Source organism: Cannabis sativa, chromosome 9, assembly GCF_029168945.1.
Source record: "Cannabis sativa cultivar Pink pepper isolate KNU-18-1 chromosome 9, ASM2916894v1, whole genome shotgun sequence".
Taxonomy (NCBI): domain Eukaryota; kingdom Viridiplantae; phylum Streptophyta; class Magnoliopsida; order Rosales; family Cannabaceae; genus Cannabis; species Cannabis sativa.
This window is the reverse complement of record NC_083609.1, coordinates 54745060-54766521: the sequence shown is the minus strand read 5'-3', so window position 1 is coordinate 54766521 and position 21462 is coordinate 54745060. Positions and strand designations below refer to the sequence as shown.

The window sequence follows — 21462 nt, the reverse complement described above, 5'->3', positions numbered from 1 at the left end:
CTACCGTGTTTCCAAAATGTACGTATCACCCTGACCGAAAAGTAGGCTTAACTAACAAATCAAAGAACACGAATAGCCTCTTGAGATTGAGCCTAATCATAACAGGATTAAGATCATTTGATCTAGGATCAACTAGGCGATATTGACTTGAATAGATATTACGGTAAGTTTAATAAATCTAAGTCAAAGTTTAATATCGGTCCCTTCCGATGCATACTCCATGCATCCAACCTGAGCTTTACTTTAACCAATGCTCTGGAAAGAACATAGCGTTTCTCCAAATGCAAGTAAACTCTGTTGTAGATTATCATATCAGTAAAACCCTGTGTCTGATAAATCTAGGAAACTTTATTCACATAGTCATGTCTACTTTCCAAAGTGTTGACAACACAATAAACATGATCAAGTATGTGAAAAGGATTTCAGATGAATTCATACATTATGTACACATAATCATGAAATAAATCATGTGAACCATGCAACATTAAATGTTATTTCTGATCTATATTAATAAGTAAATCTGATTATATTGAAATGAGTTTTATTTAGGGCATAAAACCCAACAATACTTGGGTTATGATTATTTTTGTTTTTTTTTTTCAAACTTTCAGACATATTTAGTTTTTATTTTCTACTAGATTATGCTTTTTTTAGGTAGATTTATCATTTATCTTCTATGAATTATGAATGCATAATAAATATTTGTGAGAATATTAGTTTAACTTATTTTTTGAATTATTTTAAATTAATTTTTATTTTCATTTTACCTTAATGGATACCCGATGGGTTCCCCATAACCGATGGGTATTCCCCTACCCCGAATCCGTTGGTTATTAGATGGGGATGGGGCGGGGATGGGGGTATAAATAGGTAGCGGGGATGGGAGCGGGGATTGCATTCCCCGTACATTAACCGCTCAATTTCCATCTCTAGCTTGGAACTACTATTTTGTAATTACTAGTGTAACTATCCTACTTTTATTTAACAAAATAGTTAGTAATTGCATTAAAATAAAATATAGCCTAATTAGTAATTTTTCCACCGAACTTTGACATGTATTAAATCGTGCCCCCTGACCTTTTTTGGCCGTTAAAAATTCCCCTGAACTATTGAGATTGTTAAATTTAAGGACTTTTGTTTAATTTTAGTAAAAAAATTCTAACATGGATAAAAGTTCAAGGGGCATGATTTAATACATATCAAAGTTTGAGGGGCGTGATTTGATAGATATCAAAGTCCGGAGAGCATGGTTTAGTACATAAACAATCACTGAAACAGTAAAATTGAATGAAATTAGACAAAAGTCCTTAAATTTAACAATCTCAATAGTTCGGGAAGAATTTCTAACGGCCAAAAAAGTTTAGGGGGCACGATTTAATACATGTCAAAGTTCGGGGAGAAAAATTACTAATTAACCTAAAATATATTTTACAAATGATATTTTAAATAAAGAAAAATAGTAATTACACTCTCATTTTTCATTACCACAATTCTTATGACCAGGAGAATAAATTGAAACCTCTTACACAAATATTTTTTTTTCGAAAAATAAAATTATATTCTGTAATTATATAGTTAGATAAATATATTAGATTATGCAATTTCCTTCCATTACATTCAAATTTAATTACATAAATATTTATTATTTTTAATTTACATAAGATATTATGTAATTTATACTTATTTTTTTTCTTCATTTGCAAATTTTTTTTTTAAAAAAAATGCTAATGATATTTGCACTCACAAATTACATGTAAATTTTACACACAGTACACAGTATTAGCTTTCTCTAAATCAATCACATTTATATAAACTAGAACTCATTACTGTAATATGAGTACCAATTACTTAGAAATTAAATACATGCATAATCATTTAATTAATTACATATCTTTACTTATTTTAACATTATTTAGTAACTGGTTTCTTTTTTTTTACTGTAATATAGGTAACTACCTAATTAAAAACATAAGTTTATCTCATAAGGTTAGTATAAAAATGCATTTTCATAACAAATCTAGCAGAATTTCTAACCTGTTTTTCTTGTCAGTCAGAAACATATTGTAAACATTATATACACCATTTCAAATGTTTCTTTTCTCACATAGTTACATTACATGTTTGGCCCCCACAAAATTACAAATTTACAAATTTTCCTTTTCATACTGCCTAAAAAAGATTGACAAGAGAAAATGCAGTCAAAACTAGATCAATCTCTTTCCAACCATGCTTCCATAATTTTGTCACTAATAAAAAGGGGAGCCTAAACCTTTTTGTTAGTCATAGCCTACTTTCTAGTGTATCATAAAAGCTTGAACCGAGTAAGAACTGTGTCGGAAGATGATCTTCCGGTCAGTTTCCTGGTAACACTTTCAATAGTGATGGATCTTTCCAAGGGGCTACAATGTCATCGGCCACATTCTGAAAACATTTACACCAACAATAATAATCAGAAAATTGAAAAATATTGAACTACATTAATCAGGAATCACAGGGGTATGATATTATAAGTAACATGTATTCAACATTTTGTTCAAGAAAAACAAAACAATGATTTTTATCTTGAAAGCCAAACTTTTCCAAACAGTTTGACTGGTATAGTCAATACAGATTCGGCACCTTGTACTAAAATTTGATCAATAATATCTTATAATTATGAACAAACTGCAGTTAGTTATGTGAGTGTCAAATTCAAATTAAATTACTAAATTACATATCAGTGAAGACAAATTAGTCTTAGGAATCGAGTACCAAATATGTATAATTTCACAATACAGAGTGCAAAAGAGCATCATTGAAAACATAGTGTATCACAATTTCAATAAAACACGAGTATTTGCACTTTAGAAAATTATTCTAATTTGAAGCATAAATCATTATGATCTCACAGAAATTTCAATCTTCAATGTGAGAATTCTGTAAATGGTACCAAGTTAAACAGCATAAAATCATGCTGACATGCCCAGTATCCTTTCAATAGTTGGTTTTTCGTAGTCAAATCGTAATAAATAAAGAACATAGCCTTTCATAAGACTAATACAAGACATGAAATGGAAAACTCACCTTCAACCAGTGAAAGAATCCTCTTAATAGATTTAGACTTTTAAGATCATCATCTTTGGCTAGCTTCATCTGCTCTGCAAAATCTGCAAACATATAAGACTAGTTCGTGAGCTTTCTTTTCTCTAATTTTTTTTAACAAAAGATGATCAAGATATGCCAACAAGAAATGTCACAAGAAAGCAACTTATGACATATTGTATGAAACCTTAAGCATGAGCAAACATAGGAATTTAGATGAAGCAAATGCGGAAATTCTAACAATGGATCAACTCCAACGGACCTTTATGTATTTCAAGATACGATTTTCCAAAGCTGTCTTCCAAAGGACATGATTTTGTTTTGCCCCGCAAATTTATGTTTTTACTTTTGGGCCTGTGACAAGATACTTCTTCCTTAAGCTCTGTATGTTGTTGTTGGTCATAAGGACTTTTCAATATATCCAAGAGCTCCTTCCTAAACCGGGATTGGGATTGACTTCTGATGCCATCTTTAGCTAAACTAGAGTTGTCTACATCTATCTAATAATTTGTAAAATATCATTAGAATAAAAAAAATCAGAGGCCATCTACACAGATATTTATGCATAAAAACTAATCAAATTAAGCACAACTGTATAAAAGAATAATTAAAAGAAAACTAATGAAATCAAGTTGAGGTACGAGAACGTACGACAACACAAGGGTTCTTATCTGTTGTAAGTATTTGCAAATCATCATCCTCATCCTCATCCTCCTCAAGTCTCTTTGTACTACCATTGACGTCAAACATAGTTTCTTCACCTTCTTTTTCCAGGAAATCCAAATAAGCATGATAGTCTTCGCATATACCATCACCTTCATCTTCCTGGTTGGATTCACCCCCTTGAATCTCCTCAACTTTGTCAGATTTTTTTGGCATTGTATTCTCATAATCATCAATAGTATCCAGATATTTGAGATACTCAATTTCTTCATCTTCCTGTTCAGAATCAGCATCTAAACCATGTTTCAAATTAGAATTACCACTTGTTCCACCATGTTCTAGATTAGAATGTACACTTGGTTCACAAGGTTTCCACTTAATGCAATAATCTGTTTTATCTTCTTTGTCCCTTGAAACAGGTGTTATATAAGAATCCTCATTATTTGAAGAAGTTAAAAGGTATTCTTCATCAACATCTTTTGAATCATCTTCATCAACAGCTTCTAAATGATCTTCATCAACATCTTCTAAATGATCTTCATCAACATCTTCACCAAAAGCCATAAGTTGATTTTCAGAGCCAAATCTCATACTAGGACGCATGTCCTCTTCTACGTCATAGTCGATCAGCTTAGTCACACCATTCTCATCAACAAACTCAGCTGAATATGAGTTTCCATTTCGCCTCAAACTTTCCAAGAACTTGATATGCACAGGATCATACACGTCCTCTTCATCAGACGGAGCAGCAACATCATTATCATTATCAATATGATCATAATCACCATGCTTACTTCTAATGTTTGAAAAACTAGGAGGTTTCAAAAGCTCTGATTTTTCTCCAGCTATGTTATTTTTGATTGCCTTTGAAGCTTTGCTGCGAGATTTTGGGTTGTAACATTGGTTACTCATTCTTTCTCTCCTCAAACGCCTCTCCGACCTCAAGTCAGAGTCATTATCACCAGATCCTAAGCTCCCTAACCGGGCACTTGTTGCGTTGCTGTTAGAGTTTTGGTTGAAACTTTGGTGATCAGTGCATCTTCTCTTTAGTCGCCTCTGCAGCCTAACATCAGTGTTTTCATGACTACACTCCTGACTAGTTGTACTCCCAATTTGGACACTCCTTCCCTTGGCTGCCTTTCCATTCCCTGCCTTTCTCTTCGCTGCCTTTCCATTCCCTGCCTTTCTCTTTGCTGCCATTCCATTCCCTGCCTTTCTCTTCGCTGAAGTATGACCCATTCAGCTCAAACAATCTAATAACCGTTTCTGAAATTTTTCCAATCAAAACAAAGAGAAACTGTAAGAGAAAACCAAAACAGGAACACAAGATCAGTTGAAAACCCATAAGAAAAGGTCTAAACATGCAGAATGATCTAAACAAAGCTCTAAGCTCACTAGATTTTCTTTTTTTTACAAAGCATAATACACCAAACAAGAACATCAAACCGTCTTACAACAATGACCATGCCAAACACGCTTATTGGGCAAAGCCAATGAATAATTTGATAGACTTTTACCTTGATTAACCATTTGTATAGAAGAAAGACACTGACATACTACCACTCAACATCTTATTTACAGCCTAATAGAGGAAATTACAAGAAAAAGGAGAGCACAAAATTGAGAATGAAACTTAAACACACAACAACACAAAGAAGCTTGAATACACATTGCTATTCAGAAATAAAAAAGACAACCTTGTAGCCCTAACAATAAACCAAAGGAAATTAACAGAGTTCAGTTGAAATTTCTTGTAAAAGCATACCAAAATGAGATAGCCTCTAGGTAAGATCAATCACAAACACCTCCCATATCATTATTTGGTACCAAAAGCTCTTAATTTTTAAAATTTCACTTCTCAGATGGGAAATTCAGTAAAGCTTTTATCTTTCTCCCATAAGAAAATGAATATTCACATAAAAAACAACAACAACAACAACAACAACAGAAGAAAGAGGCAGAACCGCAGAGGTCATTAGATTTGTACAATATCTTCAAATATAAATAAACTAACGGGTTACATAAGATACCTGATAGCCGTGTAGAGATGGAGCCGCAGCAGAGAGAGAGAGAAAGAGGGGTTTAAGGGTTTTTGAGTGAGTTTGAGAAAGAAAGAAGAGAAATTGCAGCAGAAAGTGAAAAGACAAAACAGTGTATAAAATTGCCTTTGCCTCTCGAAGTCTGAGGGAGTGATAGTTTGAACAAGTGACTGGAAAGAAAGACAATGTCAAGACTTGGCTTTGACTGCTCTTATATAATGAAGGCCTTAATTAATTAAATAATAATTTTTATTAAGGGCGCCTCATTCGGTCTGAAATTAAAAGGGAAATTTGAATTTCCATGCTTAAATAATCTAAAAATTTGTCTCCTAAATGCAAAGTTATTAAAATTGGTAATATATGACCATTTTATCAATTTTCCTAAACTACCCCTCTCATTTGTAATCAGCTCTCTTCCTCTCTCTTCGTCTCTCTTCCCCACCAGCCGATCCCTTTCCCATTCCAACACCAAACCCACACTTCCCACACCAAACCCACACTTCCCACACCAAACCCACACAGTCGGACCCTCTCTCTTCCTCTCTCTTCGCTGCTCGCCGGACCCGTGACACCCTTCGACGAACTGCCAACATCGACAATGTCAAAGGTATGTTTTTTTTTTGTTTTTTTAGAAAGGATTTAAAGATTACTTATGTTTGAGATTGTTTGTGAGATATTATTGGTTAGATTTAGGTTTTTTTGTGAAAATGGGATTCGGATTCCGACTGTGAAGATGGGGTTCGGATTCCGGCTGAAAAATGGGCTTCGGATCTGGGGAAGAAGACCGGCCCGATGGTGTGACATCGGTCCGATGGTCCGATTGGGGTGGGTCCGATGGTCCGATTGGGGTGTGGGTCCGATGGTCCGATTGGGGTGTGGGTCGGGTCCGATTGGGGTGTCCGTGTATGGGTCCGATGTCGGGCCTGGATCGTTATGCTGTATGGGCAGGGAGATTGGACCGATGGGTCCGATGGGTACCCAATCGGGCCAATCGGACCAATCGGACCCGATATTAATTTTTTTTTTTTTTTAATATTAATGATTTAGTAATTGTTTTAGGTATTAATTTATTATTATATTATTTAGTGATTGTTTTAGGTATTAATTTATTTTTAATGACTTAATAAGTATTTTTTAATTAATTATTGGTAAGTAATAATTTTTAATTTATTATTAATTATTAATTATTGTTTTAATTTTTATTGTTTTATTAATTATTGTTTTAGTATTAATTAGTAATTATTGTTTTAGTATTATTTATTAATTATTGTTTTATTATTAATTATTAATTTTTGTATTATTTTTTATTGTTTTATTAATTATTGTATTTTTATTAATTATTAATTAATGTTTTAGTATTAATTATTGTATTTTTTATTTATTATTTTTTACTAATTATTAGTTATTAATTATTAATTTTTATTAATTATTAATTAACATTTTATTATTAATTATTAATTATTGTTTTAATTGGTATTGTGTTATTATTTATTAATATTTTACTAATTATTAATTATTAATTATGAATTTGTATTATTTATTAATTATTGTTTTATTATTAATTATTAACTTTTGTATTAATTTTTATTGTCTTATAAATTTGTATTATTTATTAATTATTGTTTTATTATTAATTATTAACTTTTGTATTAATTTTTATTGTCTTATTAATTTTATTATTTATTGATTATTGTTTTATTATTAATGATTAATTATTGTATTAATTTTTATTGTTTTATTAATTTTTAATTATTGTTTTATTTTTTATTGTTTTCGTAATAATTACATATTGTTTTATTAATTATTAATTATTGTTTTATCTTTTATTATTTTATTACTTATGTATTATTTTTTTAGTATAAATTATTGATTATTTTTTTTAATTTTTATTGTTTTATTGATTATTGTTTAATTATTAATTATGAATTATTGTTTTATTTTTTATTGTTTTATTCATTATTGGTTATGTTTTATTATTAATTATTTATCGTTGTTGGTTATTAATTATGTAAGTATATTACCAATTGTATTTTTGTATTATTAATTATTAATTATCGTTGTTGGTTTTTTTTTTCAGGGAAGTGCACATCTTATAATTCCAGTGTCGGACCATTACACTGGCCGTGTCACATGGCGCGGGGGTAGTTACTACTACTCGAAGATTAAGGATAAATTTGAAGAATTTAACCTATTGGACAGGGTGAGGGAATCCCCTTTCAAGCAGTTTTTCGAGAGAGCGCCCATACAATTTTCTCGGAGCATTTTTTCATCGCTGATGCTTCACAAAATAAAATCGACAAGCCGACGAGGTCCATTTCTATGTGGGAAGGAAGAGATGTAGATTTGGGAGGGTGGAGTTCGGCTTGGTCACCGGGTTAAACTTATTGCCCGGCCCTACTGAGGAAGACATCAAACAAAATGGAAGCTCTGACCGGTTGATTCAAGAATATTTCAACGGTAGTGCTTCGATCACCTTCGGCCAACTGCGCAGAGTTTTTGAGAGCTGCACAGAAGCTGATGATGTTTACAAGTTGGGGATGGCCTTGTTTGTTATGGGCGTCCTCACTGGTAAGGAGGAGAAGACTGCCGTTCCTCCTTTTGTGATAAGAATGGTTGATAACCTTCCATTCTTCTACAAGTATCCCTGGGGAAAGATTTCTTACACCAAGCTGATGGAAAGTTGTAACAAGGATTACTTGGATGTGAAGAATAAGATGTTGAAAAAGATTGAGAAGGGAGTCACTCAGAAGGAGGCAAAATACTCAGCCTACGGCTATGCCGCGTTGCGGATTGGGCATACGAGGCCATATTACAGCTGGGCAACGAGTATGCGGTGAGGAGGTCGCATGGCTTTCCGAGAATGGTCAACTGGGAAAGTAAGCCGAAAACTACACTCGGAAAGGATGAAGTCACCAGATTATTTGCTAAAAATGTAAGTTTGTTACGCTTTATTTTGAATTCATGTTAATTTGCATATATTATATTAATATATTTGTTATATTTTTCAGTTGACAGTGTACTCCGTGTTATGTCCTCGGCCGAACGAGATTGAGTTTGTGAGTTACATAACCGGGGTCACTTCCGTTATTTGTTGACTTGGAGGAACTTGTGTTGGGTGAGGATGGGCAACCAACACAGGATGCTTTGCGAAGCCAGGCCGAAAAGCTTGCCTCCACATTGGAAGAGCGAGCGGAGGCAGCCCGAATATTTAAAGACTCTACACCACCTCCACCGTCTCCTCCACGTGCACCGCCCGCAGCCTGCATGGGTCCGGTGTTGACCCATCTCCGGCCTTCTGATGGGTCCGGTGTTGACCCATCCGCGCCTTCGGCCCGATGGGTCCGGTGTTGACCCACTTGCGCGTCACGGTCCTCCCCGTTCCCCGTCGGCTTCCATTCCTAGACACCTGAGGCTCGCGATCCGGTATACCCTGCCATTTTGGCAAGGTTGGAGACTGTGGAGAGGGGGCAGGCCGCTCTGCTAAGAGGACAAACAGCGATTATGGATCAGTTGAAGACCATAATGACGCTCCTGCAAGATCCTGGAAGGCCGGCAGCGGATTCACAGCCACAGCCACAGCCACAGCCACAACCGGAAGAGGAGGCTCGGACACCGGAAGATGACTTCATTCTCCCAAATGATTACCAACCGGATGATGATGACATGTTCTGTACACCTGAGAAGACGAATATCACCAGCATCGGGGATACTCAGGATTCTGAGGTGCAGGTGTTAGAGACAGCTCCAGAAGTCATGGAGAACCGGAGGAAGAGAAGGCGGCCTAGGTGGTTCGCTGAGTACACTGAAATGAAGAAGAAGGATAGGGCTACTTCGACACTCGTGAATGCGGACCCACTTAGAGTGGTTGATCGGAAGCTGCTCAAGACTTTTCACAATTGGGTACTCGGCCAGATTGGGAACAATTACCCGAGAGAGTGCTTCACCGTCAACTATAGCAAAAGCTATCGGAAAGATATGACTCCCTGCATCCAAAGCCACTGCACACAACATTTGCCCACCATACCTAGTCTTCAAGAAAGACCCATCAACGCATATAACAGGTCGACAAAACTTAAAACCCCGAATAGAAGGACCCAGAGAGAAGAAACAATACTTGAAGCGACCATCTTCTACCACAAAATCCGTGATGGTACCTGGATTCCGCAACTGTAGCATGTGCAAGTAACTAGGTAATAAAGAGTACGAATCTTCAGGTGTACCTCGAGTCAGGTGTATTGCCTTCTCTCTGCACCTCCATGCCTTTTCGTAACTCATTTGGATCCCGTAATCCTTGTGCATACTTTTTCTTATATCAGAGGGCAACTGATCCGAGCCGTCAGTTGTGAACTTATCCTTAATTAGATGGGCAACTATTACAGGTGATGCTTGACGGTTATCTTTTCCTCGAAGATCAAGGGAACATGTATGTACATTATGAAATGTACTCACCTCAAACATGTTAGAAAGTACGTTCTTCTTCGCTCTTAATCTCCACCCACAATTTGTATCCTTACATGTGACGTACCAAATATCAGTACCGGACTTCCTAACGTAGTAGTCAAACCCTTTCTTCATTGCATACAGGCCAACAACCATCTTTAAATGCTCTTTGTCTCTAAAAAACTTTCCCACATGTAACTCGCCGCCTGGTGTGCCACCCGTAGATATATAATGACTATGATCCTCGATGTCTTCTCTTGTATACATTTTCTCCTTGAATTTACCGTAACTTGTCGAAGAAGAAAATGGATCGCTCCATCCAAATACATTTGTACCTCGAGCATCGTTAGGACCACTAATATCATTGGTCTCTCTACCATTATTAGGACTCCGTACCGTCGCAGTTCCTCTAGCATGACCGGTTTCGCCCGGACGACTACTACTAGTACCGTGTGTTTGACAATTTTCTCTACAGGGCATTCTTTTCCGTGTCGGTGGCCTCGGTGGTATTTGGTACGATAGTGGAGTCAAGTTCAAAGGTACAGGAGCAGGGGCCTCTGCACCTTGGTCGTCTCTTACGCCATCATTGCCCTCAACATAACATTCAGGGTCTGGACCATTAAAAAAACCATCGATGAACGGCATTTGTGCTACAATATCGGCACTCGCATCATATTGTTTAATTCAGGTAATACATCTGCAACCAACACCTCTGGATTTGTTTCTGGACCAACAAAACTCCCAACCTCGCTACGATTATCCTTAACAAAACTTGGTGTGGGACTAGGATCGACGCAAACATTCTTCTTTAACAAAGTCACAAACAAAGGAATAAATTCATCTGGCTTCTTCGCAAGTGTAGATAAAAAGTACCTTGCACGCTTATCATTTCGAATAACTTCAGGAGGATACTCATAGCCTTTCCTGTACTTGTAATTTACTTCCAATTTCAAGTCATACTCCGCTTTGTCAACATCCAGCTTCGTACAAAACATCAACCAAACTCGAGTAGCTTAGGTTCGATCAATGTCAATTGTCAAAGCGCACTCCCTTTATAAATCCAATCTCTACCATCAAGCTCTCAAACACCATTATACATAACATACGCATTAACGCTGAATCATCACAAACATTTAAAAAAACACGCTATAATTTACAACAAAAATCTCACCGAAAAAAATCTTAATTAATCATTAATAACAAAACAAGAATACTTAATTGATAATAAAATAATAATTCATAATAATTCATAATTCATAATAAAACAATAATTAATAATTCATAATAAAAAAAATTTAATAATTAAAAAATAATTATTAATTGATAATAAAATATAATTAATAATTATTACTCAAACCATAAAAAATAAACAATAATTAACAATAATTCATAATTTATAGTTAATAAAATAACTAAAAAAAAAATAATTCTTAAATTATTAACTAAAATAATAATTAATAACTAATAATGATTAATAAAAAAAATAACTAATAACACAAATAATAAATCAATATAAAATAAATTAATAATAATAAATAAAAAATAATAATAAATTACAAAAATAAACAATAATTAATAATAATTCATAATATATTAAAAAAATAATAATTAATAATAATAAATAATAATAAATAAAAAATAATAATAGATTAAAAAAATAAACAATAATTAATAATAATTCATAATTTATAGTTAATAAAATAACTAAAAAAAATAATTCTTAAAACATTAACTAAAATAATAATTAATAACTAATAATGATTAATAAAATAATAACTAATAACACAAATAATAAATCAATATAAAATAAATTAATAATAATAAATAAAAAATAATAATAGATTACAAAAATAAAAAAAATCCCGATTGGTCCGATTGGTCCGACCATCGGACCCCACAAGGATCGGACCTTGTTTTATTCAAAAATTAAAAAAAAATAATAATAAATTGGGCCGATGGGTCCGATGGTCCGACCATCGGACCCACAAGGATGGATCGGACCTTATATTAAAAAATTAAAAAAAAATAAAAAATTTTAAAAAAAAAATATTTGGGCCGATGGGTCCGATGGTCCGACCATCGGACCCTTGTTCCACAAAATAAAAAAAAAATAAGAAAAACACATCGGACCCGAGGAGGGTCCGACTATCGGACCCAGTGGTGGACCATCGGACCCATCGGGTCTTCGCCCCTGTCAACAAATTTTCTCCCACGTCGGGCCACCCATCGGCCAAGACGGCCCCATCGGGCCCGACGAAAAAAATGCAAAAACAAAGAAAATCCCAGTTTTCACATGCAGCAAAAATTATAACAGAAAAAATAACAAAATAACAGCAACAATCCACAGATCAATCATCAAACACAACATTCTTAATTAAATATGACAACAACAAACAAGATTTAGAAAAAAAAAAAAAAATTAATTACTTACCCATTGATGGAGCTTGTATGTGTTCTTGCTTCTAATGTGGTGGATTAGTGTGATAGCTTGTAGTGTGGAAGGTTGTAGCTTTTAGTGATGAGTGAAGAGAAGAAAAATTTTTTGGTGGTTGTGGAAGCTTTCGGGTGAAATGTTTGTTGAATTGATGAGAAAAAGGTTGGAGTGGGTAGATGTAGGTGGGGAGGGTATTATGGGAAAAATACAAAAAGTGTCGTATAAAATTAATTATATATAGTTTTAGTTTAGGGGAATAATATATGGGTTATTTAAGCATGGAAATTCAAATTTTCCAATTAAAATTGGGTGTAATTTTGAATGATTATGAGATTGGCATAAAATAGAGTGTTTTTTTTTTTTTTTGTAGGGGCATAAAATAGAGTTTAATTACTCATATATGCGTAATTATTATTCTAATAATAATTACACAACTGCTTTTAAAGGCACTTTAAAATTAATGTAGAACAATAAAATATCACTTTTTAGCAAGGACATTTTAATTTTCCTTTCATATATAACTTTAGCAAATTTAAATTGTTCATTACCAACATAAACTATATCTTTATATATTAAAAGTGCCTATTTAACAGAATTTCTTGGTTTAACATTCTTGGTTTAACAGAATATACTTAAAAATAAAAGAATATTCTGTTAAATTTAACGATTAGGTTTGATCTCCCGTTAAAAAATAAACCAATAATTAAACCCAAAAAATTAAACAATCTTTTAAATAAACAATTTAGAAAAGATAATATAAAAGAAGATTGATTGTGTTGGCTTAGAGATTTTTGGGCTTGGGCTTAAAAAAATAATAATAATAAAAAAATATAAAATGGGTTGTAATTAGTATTTACCTTATATGTTTGTGCTTATTTTTAGTTTTATTTTTAATTTTACCACCAAGAGGAGAAGGTTGAAAAATATTAGAATATGAAAATATTATTGGTGCTTATTAGTAATTTGCAAAATGTGAAAGTCTATAAATATATAGTTGTGTAGCTATTATTAGATATGAAATGAGATAATAGAACTTTTTTCAATTAGAAGATTAATGTACATTTCACTATTAATAACATACATTATTATAACACAACTATATTTTACTTACTAAATATACTGACACATATTTTATTTTTATAAAACAAATCGTTCAAATAATTATACTATTTTAATTATTAATTCAAATAAAAAACTAAAATATTAAATAAAACTAACACTACGTGCCTTGGCACGTAACAATCACCTAGTATATATATATATATGTATTCTTATGCCTTTATATTATGTGTATTATATTAATACACATAATAATATCATTTCAAAATTAATTTAAAAAATAAACAAAATTTAATGTTATAAAATTATTAAAATAAAAAAATATTTTTCCCTTTTTTTCATTCTCCATAATAATAAATAAAATTTTAAAAATCATAAATTAGAAAAAAATAATCTTTTATTATTATTATTTTTCTTCTTTCTCACTCTCTTGAGCCTCTCTCTTTCTTCGACGACATTGTCCAGCTCTAATGAAATAATTCTGGCTGCCGATGGTCTAAACTAATCTCGTCGCCCCTAAAATACTAAAATCCCCGGAGACTGAGAGGTGAGTCAAGGGTTTATTATTTTAATTTTTTAATAAATTATTGTTGTAATCATACAACACAAACTCATATCAGACTAATGGTTAGATAATCAACAATAATTAAATGACAAAACCAAGATTATAAACAATATAATTTGAACAAGAAAAACAGAGAGAAAACACAAGCAATTATCCTGGTTCGGATCTCAAATCTTGAGTCCTACTCCAGCTCTCCCCCAAGGAGATTTCTCCACTATAAACTTGCAATTACAAACACCAATTTCAGTACAAGATCATCATGAACACTCTTAGTCTTTCTAGGCTCTTGAACACTCAAAACCAGAGCAATTTAGCCAAACTAGACTTAAGTTTCATCTGCACAATCTCTCTGATCTCTCTCTCTCTGTATCTTGTCTTCTCTACCTCTTTTCTGCTGCCTTTCATCAAATGAATTGAGCCTATATATAACCTGTTAGATGCTGACATGTCCAGCTCTTAACAGTTCAACCGAAGTTAGTTAATAACTAACACAATAACTAACAACTAACTGATACAAGATGAAAGAGTTAAAACTGAAAGTAACTAACTTTCAAATAATAGTGGAGGTAAAAACTGGTTTAGTTTTGAGTGGATTATTTACCACAATTATTAAGAACATTAAATGATATATTATATTTTGTGTCAAAATCTATAATTATGCAATAGAGCACACTAATAAAAATTGGGTTAAGTAGTGGCATAAGTAACAAAGTTTTGAGTTTGTAAGCGGCATAAACCCAATGATTTTTTTTAGTGGCATAATTGCCCAATATTTGTAAAATTGTAATTTTTCTCTATTTTCGTCAGTACAGGCTCCGTTTTAAATTTATTAAAAAAAGATTTGAAAGTAATTGATACTACATATTTTTCGTCTAGACCAAATAATCTAAAATTTTGGTCTTATATGTGTCATGTTTAAGACAATAACAAAGTCTGTACTGATAAAACTAAAAGAAAATTATAGTTTTATAAACATTGGGTACTTATGCCACTAAAAAAAATCATTAAATTTATGTTGCTTACAAACCTAAAACTTTGGTACTTATGCCACTATTTACCCTAAAAATTGATATAAAATGTCACAAAACTTTAGTGTCAAATGTAGCTCACTCAACTATTAAGATGAGGAAATTACACTCTATACCCTTTTCATATTGTCCTCTTTCATTTTTACCCTCTTTTTTAAAGTCTATCATTTTTACCTCTTTTTTTAAACATTGTACCAATTTTGCCCTTGTCACTTCAAGATACTCTCCATGTGACTCTCTTATGTCAGGGTATTTTGGGTACAATACATATAAAAAGAGGTATGTTTCAAATAAATATAAAATTAGAGGCAAATTTAGTTAATTGATTAATAAAAGAGGCATTTTTCAACTTACCCCTATTAAGATGGTCTAAGTGTAGTAGATTAGATTTGGGCCTCTCTTTCTTACTTGGCCACCTCTGTCTGTGAGACTTGAAAATGGTTGGTTCCAGCCCACTTCACAAGTAGGCCCAATTTGATAGCCCAAACCCACTCACTGAAAAGATTCGGGACTCAGTTGTCTGAAAATCCAACAAACAACTCTTTTTTCCGATTTGACGATCGACTGAACATTTCATTTCTTCATTCTATTTGGTTCTTTACATCCCATTCGAGGTAATCTTCTCATCATCCCTAAAGCATTTTGTTGTTGAAATTGTGTCTATTTCTTTGTGGAGAAGTTGCAGAGATCCAAAACACACTCTCTCTCTCATCTCAATGATAATTTTGAATTGAAGTTCCGAAATTATCACTTTGTAGAGCTTGTAAACAATACATTTGGAGATTCTTGATCTATTTTTACAGAATTTATCTTGGCATTCCAATTTCCAATTGAAGATTCTTAGCTCCAAAAATGGCTTTAGTTGATGTCACCAAAACTTGCGTCGACTCCATTCGTCAGGTATTTATATATATACTTTTAGTTCATTTATATGTGAATGTTTGGAGTGAATTAAATTTTCGTTGTTTTTAGTAGGATAATTTTGTCATCATCATCATCATCGTTATCATCTGCTTTTCAATGTATGATGATGTTTGTGAATGGATAAGATTGTTGTTTATTGGTAGAAGCCTTTGAATACAGTTAACACAGTTACTATACAAACAATGATTGTCGGATTTTCAAATTCAAATGCAATTTAGGGTAAAATTAAACTGAAAACCATAAAAGTAGGTGACATCCTGTGTCCTCTGCATTTTTTTTAATGAGAAATGCTAAGTGCACTCTTTCTAGTTTCTTACACTCATTTAAACTCTTCTACTTCAGTGTTTGACATGTAGACGTTACTAATAATTATATGTACTTTTAAAATATATATTTAGTTAACATTCACATATTGTGCACTATCACAGTAAAGTGCGAAAAAAGAGATTGCAAAAGTGAGTTTCCTAAGCATTTCTCATTCAAATTTTATCGTCCCATTAAAGGTTTATGGTCCTAGTGTGATTCTCTTTTGTTTTCTTTGCATTATTTTTTATCTTTACAATTGAATACCACATAATAGTTCGAGCACAACTGCTTCGTTGGTTAACATCTCTACTTCTGGGAACCAATAGAGATTATGTCTCACATAAATTCATATAAAAAAAAATGCTAGGCTATTTATACTCCTTTGTTTTTTCAAATATAGATAGCAGAGCACGTAGATGGTTCGATTGTTTATTTAGATGCTGGCTCTACAGAGAGTTTTCAATTAATGGGAGCATTTCCAGTGTTACTGGACCTTGGAGCACGTGCTGTGTGTAGTCTGGAAAACATGTGTTCTTCTGACCAAGTAAGTAATCTTTTCCTTAAGTACACCATAGTTTCTGTTTTTCCGTTTTAGATTTTTTTTTTTTAACTATTGACAAGCATATTCAAACTTTGAACACTGTGCAATTAGGAATTTAGGTTGTCGATTCTTTCATTATAAATCAATACTGTAAATCAATACTCCTAATTTGAACTCACTTGCCTTTAATTTAGTCCTGTTAATGCAAAGTCATATAGTAGCAGAGTAATATTGATTTAATTTTAAGGTTCCTTGTTCCTCTACGTTGCATAACTACTATTACATCATGAACTTTAACTTTTTCATTAATGTCTGAACCCTATGCTTATTTTTATCTTATATCTTTTCTTTTATAGGTGGTTGATTGGAACTCCAGTTCTGATCCTGCAAGAAAAGTTGTGGTTATCACATCTCGTCTACTAAGTGATGCACATCGATACATTTTGCGTTGTCTAAGCACACATCAAGGTGTTTGTTGTTGTACTATATTCACATCAATCTCCGAGGTGCATCCTTGCTCTATATAGTTTTCCATTCACGAAAGTATCTTTTGATCGCATATTTCAACCATCATTTTTGTATTTTGACTTCAACAAAAGTAGTGGAGGAATTCATACAATACTTCCGAAAAAAAAGTCGAGTTAGGTGTGAAATAGGGAAATAAAGCTGCTATTTTTTAGTTCACAAATTTTAAGACTCATTAAGACTGACTTCCCCGGCACATGTACTCCTCTATTTCCCAAAGTACTGTAGTGTGCTTTTCCCCCTTAAATGATTGGGCAAGAAAGTACTGTTGGTTATTAACTTTTATGATTGTCAAGCATGCATCCAATGTTTAGATTGATTCTTACATATTCAAATCTGGAATTATAATACCCCTTTATAATCAGGATTACATTAATTCAGCAAGACCAACAGTTCAGTGTGGCTTATCATGTGTGATCTGTTCTTTATGTTGCTTATAGTGTTCTTTTTTTCTTTTTCCAAATGTTTGCTAATGCAGTTAGCTCATTCAGCATACCCTGATTCACCTTTAGGACCAGATGCATTTCGTGAATATGAATCCTTGCTTGTCCAAGATTACGAAGAATTTGCCAAGAAATGTGTCACAAAGACCAAGCAACAAGAATATAGCAACTTAAAGGAGGATATGAATTTGAACTCTGAAGAAGGATGGTCGCAACTCACATTCATTGAAGGGGATAACCCTCATCTTGATGCCAGTCCCACTGGAAGAGATTTTTACAAAGATAATATAGTAGAAGGCACAGAAGATGTAGGACAAAAGTTGCTTGTTTCTGTTCATCACTTCCCAATGATTTTGTGTCCTCTTTCACCAAGAGTCTTTGTTTTACCTTCAGAGGGATCGATGGCCGAAGCATGCTTATCAGTTGAACATGCTGATGCCTTTAGTCCAGGTTTGCCTCCCTTAAGTACTGGATCAAGTTTTGATGGTGATGATACTCCTCCTGGAGCAACTCTTACTGCAAATTTTCTTTACCATCTTGCTGCAAAGGTAATAACTCCAATGTGATGTGATAATGTATACATGTTTTTGCTTTTCTTATTTTAGTTGTCTTACTATTTTTTTTTTACTGTTTTAACAGAATTATTTCTTTATAAGCTAGATTTAGCCTTGTTAAGTTTGGTATAAATATTAAGTTGCCACTAGAAGTTGAACAAACATTAGTAAAATGCATTTAAATTAACAACAGTAGTGGAAAATCAGAACAGTTTGGTAAAGTGCTTTTAAATTATAGCTCAAGGACTTAACCTTTAAATTCCCTTCCCACATTGTAATTTGTTAGGCTTTCTTTGGTTGTAGCTCTGTACTCTATCTTGACCTCCTATTATCTTTTCTTAATTTGTAGATGGATTTAAAGATGGAAATATATTCTCTTGGCGATCTCTCAAATACAGTAGGAAAGATGTTGACAGACATGTCAAGTCTCTATGATGTTGGTCGACGCAGACGATCAGCAGGCCTTTTACTCATTGACCGCACACTTGATCTTCTTACTCCATGCTGTCATGGAGATTCACTTGTTGATCGTATGTTTTCATCTTTGCCCAGACGAGAGAAAACCAAGTACTACACTCATATAAGAGGCTCAGAAAGCAAACCGAACAATGGCCCTTCTAGCCTGCAACGTGCTTCTCTTGATGTTCATATACCACTTGTTAAAATTTTAAATGATGAGGACTACCAAACGTATAACTTCCAGCTCTCTGAAAGCGTTGAAGCTTTTCTATGTGGGTGGGACTCCAGCAACTCGGATTCTCAAATTGTAGATTTGATTAATCTCAGAAACAAAATTCATAATAGTGAACCTCTTTACTCTAAGTTGGAGCATCTAAATGGGTCCTTTGTCTCCACTGATAACTTCCGTGGAACTCCATACTTGGAAGCCATATTAGATAGAAGAACAAAAGATGGATCCATTTTGGTAAAGAAGTGGCTTCAAGAAGCCATTCGCAGGGAAAACCTAACTGTGAATGTTAAATCTCGTCCTGGTTTTGTGACAAAACAAGAGTTGCAAGCTATGATTAAAGCACTGGCTAAAAGTCAATCTTCTTTATTGAGAAACAAAGGAATTATTCAATTGGCGGCAGCTACACTGGTTGCCCTTGATGAATCAAATTCTTCGAGGTGGGATGCATTCATGAGTGCTGAGAAAATATTGAGTGTAAGTGCTGGTGGAGACACAAGCCAGAATCTTGCTTCTCAAATTGAAGATCTCATTAATAAAAGTGCTTTTGTAAAATCGCTTGGCCAGAAGAAAGGAAAAACTGAAGCCTCAAAAGCTTTACTCTCATTTCAAGATGCATTACTCCTTATGGTGACTGGATATATACTGGCTGGTGAGAATTTCCCCACATCTGGACCTGATGGCCCATTCTCATGGCAAGAGGAGCAATTATTGAAAGATTCTGTAGTTGATGCGATTCTTGAAAACCCAGGGGTAACCAAACTGAAATTTCTAGATGGACTTGTGGAAGAGCTTGAGAGCAACGTTAACAGGATTAACTCAGAGGAAAACAAAGAAGTATCTCCCAATCAACCTGATAAAGATGATTTTGATGATGATCAATGGGGTGAGTGGGGTGATGAAGATGCTAACGATGATGAGGATAGTGGTAAGAAAGATTCTTATGGTAACATGCAGCTGAAGTTGGAATTACGTGACAGGGTCGAGAACCTTTTCAAATTCCTACATCAGTTATCCAGTTTGAAGAGGAAAAACAAACCCTTGCGAGATGGAACATTTGCTTCTGAAAGTAATTTTAGTGGAGACCCTTACGCAAGTAAAGGCCTACTTTACAAACTTTTAATGAAAGTTATGAATAAAACCGATGTTCCTGCATTGGAGTACCATTCCTCTACGGTGGGGCGACTTTTCAAGAGTGGATTCGGAAGATTTGGCCTCGGGCAGGTAAGATTAATTTGCTTCCAAATCTAATGTATTATATTATCTTGCTTGCTAAAGATCGTAGCTAAACACTTTTCAGGCAAAACCAAATCTAGGGGACCAAAATGTCATTATGGTTTTCATTGTTGGAGGCATTAACGGCCTTGAGGTCTGATTTTCTTCAACTATTTTGAGTTTTCTTTTCTTCTTTACTCACTGCGAAAATGCTACATTCATATGAAATCGAAACCTGACTTCATTTTAATGTGGCGTGCAAAGGTACGAGAAGCTCAAGAGGCATTATCTGATAGTGGAAGACCCGACGTAGAATTGATATTGGGTGGAACAACACTCGTAACTCCTGATGACATGCTTGATTTACTAATGGGAAATTCTAGTTATATCCGATGAAATAAAAAGTACAGAGAAAATCTATCAGCTCATATTGCAAGTGATGCTTTTCTGTAGTTGGAAAAGGTAACAAAATTTGTGTGTTACCCACTAGCAGTGTGATGACCAAGCGGAGACACAACGTTCATGTAATCATTTGAAGAAGCTATTTTGATACGGTATATTCATTTTGGTATAAGAATATATGTAACTAACTTCTTTTATTTGAGGGAATATATGTAACTAACTTAACTGTATGTGTTTATTGTAAAAAGGAAAAAAAAAATACCTTTACTGCATGGTGCAATTTTCATGCCCACAATTACACATCAAATTGCCCTTACTCTCTCTCTCTCTCTATATATATATATATTGGGGAGGGGAGAATCGAACTTAGGACCACTTATTTATTGTGAAGAAAAGTGTGGAATTACTAAATTATGTTTATGACCATAATTGCTCTTACTCTTTTAATATATGGTTTTAGTTTGTTTTCTTTATATTTTTTTTGTTCTTGCAAAACTTGTCTTTGAAAGTCGGAAATAACATAACAAGTGATTAGTGATCTATATAGATGCTATA

General features: G+C 33.5%; 2 protein-coding genes across 5 annotated transcripts in view; one reads left to right on the top strand and one right to left on the bottom strand.

Annotated features, from left to right (window-relative positions):
- Positions 1 to 2037: 2037 nt before the first annotated feature.
- Positions 2038 to 21462, bottom strand: part of LOC115722129 (uncharacterized) — a 39357-nt gene continuing 19932 nt past the window's right edge. Inside the window, exons 1-5 of one of the 4 annotated variants that reach the window (XM_030651255.2) lie at positions 5775 to 5974; positions 3733 to 5010; positions 3344 to 3581; positions 3064 to 3146; positions 2038 to 2421 (exon numbers count right to left, since the gene is read on the bottom strand). In XM_030651255.2, coding sequence (XP_030507115.2) covers positions 2353 to 2421; positions 3064 to 3146; positions 3344 to 3581; positions 3733 to 4983 — 1641 coding nt within the window. In that variant the 5' untranslated portion in view covers positions 4984 to 5010; positions 5775 to 5974 and the 3' untranslated portion in view covers positions 2038 to 2352. Of the gene's footprint in view, positions 2422 to 3063; positions 3147 to 3343; positions 3582 to 3732; positions 5042 to 5774; positions 5975 to 21462 lie in introns of those variants that run through there. The other 3 variants (XM_030651254.2, XM_061104218.1, XM_061104217.1) reach the window with 3 other exon arrangements.
- LOC115722128 (sec1 family domain-containing protein MIP3) lies at positions 15802 to 21354 on the top strand. The gene is made up of 8 exons (XM_061104216.1): positions 15802 to 15923; positions 16113 to 16209; positions 16940 to 17083; positions 17437 to 17586; positions 18084 to 18596; positions 18952 to 20514; positions 20591 to 20659; positions 20770 to 21354. Exons 2-8 carry the CDS (start codon positions 16162 to 16164, stop codon positions 20899 to 20901), a joined length of 2619 nt encoding a protein of 872 aa, XP_060960199.1. The 5' UTR covers positions 15802 to 15923; positions 16113 to 16161; the 3' UTR covers positions 20902 to 21354.

Coding starts and splice junctions, on each gene's coding strand:
- LOC115722128 (XM_061104216.1), top strand. CDS start 16,162: ATGGCTTTAGTTGATGTCACCAAAACTTGCGTCGACTCCATTCGTCAG. Junction 16,210..16,939: donor GCGTCGACTCCATTCGTCAG/GTATTTATATAT, acceptor TTTCAAATATAG/ATAGCAGAGCACGTAGATGG. Junction 20,660..20,769: donor GAGGCATTAACGGCCTTGAG/GTCTGATTTTCT, acceptor TGGCGTGCAAAG/GTACGAGAAGCTCAAGAGGC.